Below are 10,904 nucleotides of genomic sequence, written 5' to 3'. Positions count from 1 at the left end.
TGGAAAGTTATCATTAGACCTTTAATATTTGAGGTGATCAGTATTTAAAAACAGTCACTGATTGAAAGAAATCAAAAATATAGATTAAAAAAGAACCCTTTGAATAAAAATGATTGACTGACTGAAGGAACGACAGACTTACGAAGTGATGGTTTGGCATACTGACTGATGACTGTCTCAATTGGTAAGATGACGGCTTTTAAGACTGATAGTTAAATTTAGGCCATTTTGCTGCTACGGATGGCTGTTCAGCTAATTTCATCATAGATATTTAAGAATCTTATTTACAGATTGTGGACTATCCATTCTTACCCAAATTTTATTCACAAGAGTATTTGATGTAAATGTACTTTGATGAAATCACTGGACATGGATTTCCAAATACATCGTTGGAAGCGTAAAGATTACAATGCTCCTTTTCATCGCAAGCTCGAGTGATCTTAGAACGAGAAAAAAATCAAAAAAACATTAGCTTTTCATATTCTAATCTATTTCTCACTTTAAGCTTACAATAAACACAATAGACAAAGACAACCAAACAAAGCAAAAAAGATAACAAGACGAAAGCACTTGCACTATCACTCTCAAGAACCATTTACCCTCCCCCCCCCCCAACCTTCCCAACCTTCTAAGACAAGGAAAGGAACTATTGAGATGACCAATGACCATTTGGTATTGATAAAGTTTAGCATCGCACTTCATCTTTCCTTTATTTATGCCAAAAATAATTAAGTATTGATTACCGCAATTATCTTTATTATTATCATTATTATTATCGTTATTCGAGATGCATTATTGCTAACTGTACTTTTTCCTCAATTTGATTAACTTCACGACTTAAAGAATGCATATGATTAAGGTGTAGGTAGGTATACATTAATTTGTTGCAGAGATATCAATTTTTTTCACTTAATTTACCTTTCCTTGGGACCCAGATGCTTTGCAATTTGTATTAAGCCCCATTCCGCATAAATAAAACTTTGTTCTTCCGTAGTAAGCGGAATGTACTTTTATTTTCCTTCCACTGCAGCCAATTTTCTCTCTCTCGTCCTGACAAATTATCTTCTCGTGAAAATTGGAAGCTTTGATCGAGAAAGAAGACAAAAATCATAACAATAAAAAAAATGTTTTGTTAAGCGGAGTGGATGGACAAAGTAGCCTTTCCTCATGGCTATAGAGAGTTACACATTAAACTATTTCACAACATAGTGATAATGTAAACCCTCAGTGGTTTGAGATTTAGATGTATGGCGAAATAGTCTGTATAACCTAAGAAGACATAATAAGGCCGTTATTCCGCGATTTTCCACCGATTCTATGAAAAATTCTATTTGTTATAGAAGCGCTGTTTTGTCAAACTTTGTCTCCGACTATTTAAACGACTCTTTAAGTTCTATGTAATTTTATAGAAAGGTCAAATCTGATCCCACATTTAGGGAAATCAGATTTACCAGCTCATTCACACAGTCGGTAGCGAAAAAAATACCCGACTTTTAATTTTTTGATTTTTAATTGTTGATTTTCAATTTTAACTTATCTTAGATTACAAAGATACACTTTACATTGTCATATATTTATATCTAAATTTGTTTATTCATTTTATTTATTGAATCCACTTTTGCTTGTAGATAAATTAGGTATCGACCAGATACACACGACCCCTCAAGCATGTGATGCTTTCATTCTCAACGTGTTTAAATAAAGGATCTTATTTTTTTTCTCACTCAAGAGATTATAAAGCTACAATTGATTGATAAGCCGATAGACTTACGCATGACTTCACCCTGGGTCTGATCGTGTACCCATGACATCAAATGACGTACTTTAGCATATACTCCAGGATAACCAGGACGAGCACACCCATATCCCCAGCTTGTGGCACCCTCTAAATACCACTTGCCGTTGTATTCGCAGACCAGCGGCCCACCGCTGTCTCCTTGGCATGCATCAACTCCGCCTTCGTCAAAACCAGCACACAACATTGATTCGTCAAAGCCATGAAGCATCCCTTTACAACGATCATGTGAGTAGAGAGGTAGGTCGGCTTGCATTAGGTTTGTTGCTGATTGTCCACCATCGGACAAACGCCCCCAGCCGGTTATCCAGCACTTTCTGTTTACGTCATCGACTGGCAAAGGAAGTCCAGGGTCTGGCATACACACGAGGCCTACACCTTTTCCAAGCTTCGCAGGCTTTTTGAGTTTTAATAGAGCGATATCGTTGCTTTCCTTTGTGGGCTTGTTATAGCTAGAGTGAACTATGATTTCTTCCACATCGATGTCTTGTTCCGTTCCAACGTTTTTGTATTTTGAGTGGGCTCCCATTCTGCAAACGACAAACTCAACTATTTGTTATCCATTGGTTTATGAATGTAACTAAGAGAATATTCCCTTGATGTAACTGGAAGGAGGAAAAGCTATTATTTCACATTTCGCTAATTGAACATACATTATTTGCAGAGTCTAAGGACACGTAATCAGTTAATTCTTTTTCTTTTTTACTTTTCATTGTTTTCCTTTGATTCCTACCCCCTATAAGTAGCGAACACAAAAGAGAAGAATCATCATCCTTTCTCACGGGTGGGGCGAATATTTTTCTGGCCTACAATTTAATAATGAAGATAGCTCCAAGACGGGGATGAGAAATAGTTGTATTTTTTTTAATTTAATCGGCCTTTCTTCCCGCGTTTTATGATTTTATGTATTCAGCAGCATGAACAATATTTTGCAAAAATTAGGACAGATAAAACGGCTGTTTGTAACGGCTATGACAGATGAAACGACTCTATGGCTATATGGCAACTGGTCACAGTTGCGAAATGTTATCACCTGACACGAGTTGTCTCTGGTTTCCGTGATTTCACACAATGTGCAGCAGTCAAGACCCAGTTCGGATGAACTAATGATCCCCCACAAAATTGTCCTCCTCTGGAAGTTGTAATCATAGCTTGCCATGGCCAGGAGTTTACTATGGCCTCTCGCCCTCCGACTATTCGTGTGCGTGGACGGTTACCGCAGGTTCCTGCTTCCAAAAATTTAAAAAAAAGAAAAGAAAAAAAACAAGACATCTCCATAAAAGTCACGTTTCTTACAGCCTGAAGAGGTCGGCCTTTAAGTTGGACAAATCTTTATTTGAATCTATATGAATGTTCTCCATCATCGTCAATTTTTGATTTTGCCTTTCATTCCCTATTTGAATCATTTTCTCTTTCATAGTAGGAAAGCTTTCACTTAACGGTCACGTTTTAGGTAAAGGCAATTATATATGTATGACCCACCTTCCACCGACGTAAGAACTGCAAACATGTAAGATAAAATTAACGTCAATCGGAGCATGATGCTTGGACGTTTTGAGATCAAAGTTTATCTTGTTTCAAGTATCAATATATTTATGACTAATACCCCTGTAAACATAAATGGGAATGCGGGCAGTGAATGCCCGCAGGTCAGGCAGCTTTTTACACATGAATTTTTCATTTCTTTTAGCGTCGTTTGGCTGTCTAAACAACCGGCGCAACCTCCAAAAGATTTTGTTTACTGATTCGTTTCTTTCAATAATTGTAAAAACATTTAACTTTGCAATCTTATGGGTGAAAAGAAATTTGTATCGCGGCAAAACAAAGCTGATCAAAGCAGCAACAAAGCATGATTCTTTGATATTCATCAGCCGTAGATAAAATCTGATTCACACAAAAACTAAAATAGAGAAAATTTGTCACTGAAGTCAGCTGCTATGAAATTGTTTCAAGTTGATAGGATATTTTATTTCAAGCATCTGTATCTGTATTCTATCTCAAGTATCTATATGCTATTGTGCCACATGCCGTTTTTACTTCCATGTAGCCATATCATGTAAAAGTATGTACTAAACAAAGTGGATATCGCTGAAGAAGCGCTCTGATTGACCACTCAAACTCAGAATATCCCTTGTTATTCAACGCAACTCACTCGGGATTTGCACCCGAAAAATATTGTGATGGTTGCAAGAATAAATGAAGTAAAATCTTCATTTTGTGCTATATTATCTCACTTTTTTAGTCTATGCTATCGGTGGTTAGCCTCGCGACTCGGTAAATATCCACCACTAGCCACCGCTAATTCGGTGAATAGTTGTCAACTAGCCATGATTCACTTTTATTCAGATAAAGTTTACTCCTATGATGTCTGTGGCTATTTTTCGAGAACTGATCACCTCCTGAGTCAAATTAAATTGTAAATTTAGCAAGTAAATTATCTTGTAAATTATCTTATGTTGTTTAGATTAACAGTAAAAACTGAAAGAGAAAAAGACACCTATGAAATAGAGAAACTATACTTTTTCTTAACTATTTTTGAGACATAAAACAGGAAAGGACTTTTTAAGGCTCATAATGTAAACAGGAGATACCAGCAGTTCGCTTATTTAATCAGGACATAATGAGGTGTATTTGACAATGGTTGAGAACAAACTCATCCAAATCTCGAAAACGCGCTCATGCAAATGAAGGAGTATGTCACTGACTTCTTCGAGATTGCTAGTTGCAGGTTGACGCTAACGTTTTTAAGAAAACTTGCAATAAGGAAAATATTAATAAATACCCGCTACAAGCGTTTAGTAGGTTTGAACGTGTCATCATTTTAAACAAAGTTCAACAATTAAATCGTCAATTTATCAAAGATTTCCCACGGTTGCTTCGCAAAGACTTTTCAAAAGCGACGTACTCAAAATACAGAGAGGTTTCTGAATAAGTAGGGAGTTTATATTACGTCTTTTAAAAGGTAATTCCGAGGTCATTGATAGCGATAGATATGCACCAGATTGGAGCAGTTACATTAAAAAGCCAATGGTCAGTACATTTTAAGCGATTTGATCCAGTTCCTCTTTGATTACCGTAATTGTTATCGTCAGATGTGCTACTTAAAAACAGGTTCCTGTGTTTCAATTCAAAGTTTGTATATCTGACTCATGCTTCATCAAGAAATTACCAGGCCAATGAATACACGATGATTTCATCAGTAAATTTATTATAATCCTTTTCCTTGTTCGCATGGCGCGGGAAAAGGTAGATGTAACAGAGGTATACGTATCTTTTTATCTTGTTGCGAATCAGCTAGTCGGTCCCGTCCTCTGATCCAACTGAATCTTTCTTAAGGGAGTAGTGGTCGTTTACGGAACTGTTGACGCTAGAGGCTTTGGCTATTTTTGCCGTCATTTTCGAGGGTAAATAAAAATATTCAGTTATACTGTCATTTCCTGTTTTGATTTGTTCAACAGAGTATTTATATTGTGAAATATGGAAACCATTTTTTAGTGAAATATTTGGCGATTTTATGTCTTCCATTCTTACTGTTGAGTTTTCACTACTTTTGCTGAGGGATACTATTTGCGTTGAGTTTTCATTTCTGGTATCACGAAGAGATCTGTATTTCGCTTGAAGATGCATAGGTAACAAACTTATTAAAGTGTCTCTTTTGATTGGAAAATAAAACAACTTTTCTTTTTTTGCGGATTTTGCATGCGGATGACCTTTTACTGCATCCTTCAAGTATCCTTGTTTTGCTAATGGTGACGTTATGTTTAACGGAAGTCTTAATTGCATACCCAACGTGCTCCTATTTTTTGCTTGTAAAGTTAAAGTAGCTGGTTTAACTGAGAACTGCTGAAGTGGACCCTCAGTTTTTTGCAAAGACTGTAGATTGGATCCCTTCCTTGAGGAAGCATATGATGGGCTTCTTGTAAGTGACAGGACTCTGTCTTGTGATTGGTTGATAGTATTCGCATTAATTCCGAGAGACTTTGTTTCATTAATAATGGAGGAATCGGCTTTTTCGCCGTTTACTTTAACAGGCTGGAGATTGACGTCTTGGACATTTTGATTCCGTATTGATGATACTTTGCTAAATCCTGAATTGCTAAGAGGAGCAGCTACGGGGCTTTCCACTTGCTCTTGAATTCTGTTTAGTGATTGGCTGAGACGTTTCGTGTTAACTCCAAGGGATGTGATTTCGTTGGAAAATGGTGAATGAACGTTTTTCTGATTATCTTTAAGCGGTTGCAAAGTCAGATGTTTGAGATTTTGGTCTAAGGCTTTTGATTTTTTTTAAATTCTGACCGTTGCGATGGAGGAGACAAGGCAGCTTGCCATGAGGCCAAACGTGGCATGATTTCAGTAGCTGTCGCTCGACTTCTGTCCAAAACCTCTCTGTCAACCGCTGATGATATCAGCGTAGTATAGGTAAGACCCTTAGGTGAATATGTTTCCAATATTGGATTGATTTGCTGCTGGTTTAGCTCTGAAGCTGCCAAGGTAGTTACTTTGGAACTTGTCGGAATTTTTCTGTCAATACTGGGTCTTGGGTAAAATTGTTGAGGAGTTTTTGGATAAAGAACGCTTACCGAGGTACCACGTATTGGTGGCACAGTCTTGGACCCAAGAACAGTCCTCGGTTGAAAACTTCCTTGTAAATTTTGATTCGTAGAAATTCTCTCCGCACTCATACCTTGCACGTTATAATTATTTGTATCCAATAACTCGAACGCTTCTCGCTGTTGGCGTTGTTTGTCCACCATTTCTTGGGGAGAGCTTTGATCCAAGCGGTTTCTTAATTCTTGCATCGGCGTAAAAAATCGTTTGCTCGACAACTGTGGCTGCATGTCCTTCTGTTTTTGGCTCAGCTGTTCGAATCGTGCTAGCTGCTTTTGTCTTTGTTGCTGTTGTACTTTTAGCTGCTGCTGTTTTTGTACTTCTAGGGCTTTAAGTCCCAGAGTGGGAAGAGCTCGTTTATCACTGTATACCTGCTGGGCACGCTGAATGTAATCAAATAGATGAATGTATCTACGGAAAAATCAAATTCAAAGTGTCTGGTGGAGAGCTGAGAACAGTCTTATTTCAAGCAGGTTACACTTCCCTACAGATAGAATATATATATATGTGTACATATAAATATATGTGTATATATATATATATATATATATTATATAACAAGCTCAGTTATGCACGCATTCTGATTGGTTCTCACTAATGATCTATTGGAGGCCAGACGTATAGATGAAGTCATCATTAAAACTTTTTTTTAATTCTTTATTATATAAAACAAATAGATTCCAAGTTGCCGTGCGTCTGTTCAGTAATAGATCACAGAGGACGTCAAAATGTTCTTACCACATTTTGACGTCATCTGCGATCTATTATTGAACAGACGCACAGCAACTTGGAATCTATTTGTTAAATATATATATATATATATATATATATATGTATGTATATATATATATATAAACATATATGCATATATATATATATATATAAGTGAAAGAATCAAAGAAGACGCATCGATTCTCTGTTACTCTGAGTTTCACGCCTAAGCGCTCGTCAGACAGAGCCTCTTTGATTCTTTCACTTACATATACTCAGCTCTGCTACCACAGCATTGAGCACTTTATGCCAAGGTAGACTCTACCCCCACATTTATATATACATATATATATATGATTAATGTGTTAAGCTCACTGCGAAACGGACCAGTTTTTTTATTGATGGCTATAGTCTGGGAAATTCGGCTCATTTTCCTGCGTAGTTTAAAGAAGGTTTGATAAGCAAGAAATAAGGGAATGTTTCGTATCCTTTCTATTTTTCATTTTAAACCTTAAAACGATGCACTTAAGCACTTAAGCTTAGTGCTGACAAAGCAAACAACTCTGACAGTACGTCAGCCTAAAAAGAAATGACAGAGAGTGAGCTAACCGGCCACTAAAACAAACAAATTCATCATATACCATTACATTTTCTTCAGATCTCTTGTTCAGAATTCACCCTTGGAAGTTAGGAAAACTTAACGAGGCAGATATGAGATACTTCAAAACTGCAAGTCTCACCTGGCGTTTTGTTGACCAGTCTGCACAAGTTGCATTTGCTGATTGTTTGGTAAAATCGCTTGATAGGTCTGATGAATTTTCGCAGCAATCTGCGCTCTGCGGGCCGTTAGATCTTTTGTTGTTGTACTTTCTAGGCTGTTAACGAGAAAAGAAGAGTGTTGACAGAAAAAGTATGGCCTATCAAGTAGATATTAAATCAAGAATGTGATTGATTTAATATTTTCCAACCGAATAAGTGAGTACCTAACTAAATCGGTCTCGAAAATCTAAATAAATTATAAGCGAAAGACACCTGAACATTGTTTATTGCTATTTATACCTTCCAGGCCCAAATGGAAAATCCATAATTTTGCTTCCTTGTCAATAATTCAAATTTCTTTTTGTATCCTTAATAATCTCTAACAAAAATTTATAACAAAAAAGGGCTAACACTCGAAACTTCAATTTTATGGAAACTTTTTACGGCGTCCAAATTACACTTTTAACTTAGTAGATTAACCAAATTACTTTGATATAGTCCCACCTGCGCAGCAACAGAGTTTCTTCTGATACTTATTCCCTTTGTCTAATACAACCTTTCACTGAGGTTTGATTTACCTTTTTCTTCTCCGACAATTAGGCCAGGGGATAGTTTGTCCTTCGGGATAAGTGAACCACTCTCCGGTGAGAGGTCCACACATGTACACCACTGCAGGCTTTGACTCAAACACAAAACCATCATCGCACTCGGGAGCACAAAACAAACGAAACAAGCTGTCACAAACCACGCGCCCGTGCGTTGGGTTTGGGTACCGCTTACATCGTTCAACCGAATCTAAAAATAAATTGAAAAAATAAAATAAACGTTTCAGACATCAAAAAACATCAAATTTTTGCTAAGTACGACGTCTGTGGAAATCTGAGCCTCATTCAGTTCAAACTGATTTTGAGGTATATCTCTTTACTAAATAACTTACAAGGAGCCCTCTGATGAGCAAAGTCATACATGGACAAGAGCTCCATAGGGGACAAGAGCCCTGTATAATTATAAGACTAGGCGAAAGCGTTCTATTTGGAAATAAGAGAGATCATAAATATAAAGCTCTTCTGTCGACAAGAATAGATGAGTGCCGTTGAATAATTCTTAGATAGGCTTTGACCTCAAAGGGGGGAGGTATTTAAATGGGATGAAAAAGTTTTTCAGTGGTAAATATTATTTACCGTCCACCGCTTACCTGTTGTTCCCAACAGCTGAGCACTTACAGCCAACAGCATGAGAATGGCGGGAACGTCCATAAATACCATCTTTCCTCTGAAGCTAACTCATGAGGCCACGAGTGATTTTCACTCTGATAAAAGAATGGATAAATAAAGATATAGAATAATAAAAAAAGGTACAGAGTGAGATAGATGACAGGAATTTTCCTCGTTCACAGCAGGTGGGTTTGTCGCTCAGTTGAAATGAAGGGTAGTTCGCATGATTTCCTATCCCATAATTATCTGAACAAACGTGAGATCTTTGAACTTTGTTATTCTATTTACACTGACTCATGATGCTTTCCACATTATTGGTCCTAACAGCGAGCCGGAAGCGTGTGGCACAATGACCTCGTAATGATCTAACTCACCTCAGAGTCTCTGTGGCTCAGTGGTAGAGCATCGGAGCGTAAGACCCGAAGGCCTGACTTAAGATTCCACGCTCGTGACAGGACATGAAAACGGTTTTTTCCCCTCTAATAACGTTAATTTTTTCTGCCTAAATTATGTACATTTTCCTCGTAAGCGGTTTTTGAAAGTTAGACTTGACACAAGAATAAAATTTTTGTTAGTTATGCGACATTTGCCTGAGAATTCACATGGAATAGAAATTACAAATCGCATATTATAACTTTTCTCTCGTAAAGAGTTCCTTGCGATAGTGGTCTGTAATGGTTAGACACCTACCTATGGTCTCTTGTTTACGCACGGTGAGCCCATTCGTGTTCTAGTGGCCTTCAAGCAGAACGGTGAAAAATTGATGAAAATGAACCGAGCTCTTTTAATTTTGATACTCTATTATCCCAAACTTACTTCAAAAGTCAATATGAATCGCGTGGCCGATGTTAATTGTAGTATTCCTTTTGTTGGCAGCGTTGGTATCGAAGCGAAGATGTCGAATTTCACAATAAAAATCTCCTGCAGAGATGCCTGAAGTCCATTCTTTTCTTTGTGTGAAACACGTTAACTGAACAATTCTCGATAACGTGAATATTGTTACACTGGATTCAGCTTCTGACGGCAAAGATCCATTTACTGACATCTGATATCGTATAAACGATATAATTGCGGTTCGAGCACAAAGTTTATTGTCTAAGATTTACCCGTGCTCTTTACTGATCATTTTCTTTATTCTCTTAAGTACACTCATGTAGTACCTGCCATGAATTCATGGAAGAATTTCAGCCTCGAACAAAAAAAAATACGATGCTTGTTGACTTTACTTAGGGCAGGTATGACCTGTTTTAACCACTCAACTTTTAAACCCATCAACAGGTGGTTAGTGTTTTCTGCTTTGACCTCAGACTTCTCTTCTGGTGGAGTTCACAGTTACTGCCCCTTGTATGTTAATCTGTGTTACGATATTGCTTCATTTGCCATCTCTGTTCAGTTGATGCTTAAAAACTAGAAAATGAACTGAAAGTGTTCGATATATGTACTCTTAGGTGTACGTTTGAAAAAGACTGGTAACCTACATTACGTCTTGCTTCGTCACAAAGCTAGTAATGTGACGTATTCGATAATTTTCAGTACTGAAATTGAAATGTTGTTAGAAACGAGGCACGGAACTAAATTTTGCTAACTTGATATACTTTTGTATTTTCTCAAGCCTTCTTTCCATTCACTTGCTTTAAACTGACCCAAAACTTGCAGTTAGCGCGTTCGATTAAGGACCGAAGAGTTTGGGCTCGAGTTTCGTGCAGACCATTTAAGTTATAGTGTTTAACAATAATTTTTTAATGTCAACCAAACTTATAAATGGGAGCCGCTGAAATGTCAGGGAACAAAATCCTGAGGGATCAGCGGTGATAGAA

At 37.3% G+C, this 10,904-nt stretch overlaps 1 protein-coding gene and 1 pseudogene across 1 annotated transcript; both read right to left on the bottom strand.

The window, feature by feature from the left end:
• Positions 1 to 319: 319 nt before the first annotated feature.
• On the bottom strand, positions 320 to 3,335 carry LOC131772454 (trypsin-like). The gene is made up of 5 exons (XM_059088343.2): positions 3,278 to 3,335; positions 2,829 to 3,021; positions 1,772 to 2,325; positions 919 to 1,082; positions 320 to 439 (listed from the first exon to the last, which is right to left on the bottom strand). The coding sequence occupies exons 1-5, from the start codon at positions 3,333 to 3,335 to the stop codon at positions 320 to 322; spliced, it is 1,089 nt and encodes a 362-aa protein (XP_058944326.2).
• Positions 3,336 to 5,035: 1,700 nt separating this feature from the next.
• Positions 5,036 to 9,968, bottom strand: LOC131772568 (uncharacterized; annotated as a pseudogene).
• Positions 9,969 to 10,904: the final 936 nt, after the last annotated feature.

Source organism: Pocillopora verrucosa, chromosome 1 (genome assembly GCF_036669915.1).
Source record: "Pocillopora verrucosa isolate sample1 chromosome 1, ASM3666991v2, whole genome shotgun sequence".
Lineage (NCBI taxonomy): Eukaryota > Metazoa > Cnidaria > Anthozoa > Scleractinia > Pocilloporidae > Pocillopora > Pocillopora verrucosa.
Note: the sequence above shows the minus strand (reverse complement) of the source record. Positions and strands in the feature narration are given on the sequence as shown.

Bases quoted from the DNA above. Each gene is read 5' to 3' on its own strand.
- LOC131772454 (XM_059088343.2), bottom strand. From the start codon at position 3,335: ATGCTCCGATTGACGTTAATTTTATCTTACATGTTTGCAGTTCTTACG. The intron at 3,022-3,277 runs GTGGGTCATACA...TTTTGGAAGCAG, and splicing joins AGTTCTTACGTCGGTGGAAG to GAACCTGCGGTAACCGTCCA. The intron at 440-918 runs GTAAATTAAGTG...TCTCGTTCTAAG, and splicing joins CATCTGGGTCCCAAGGAAAG to ATCACTCGAGCTTGCGATGA.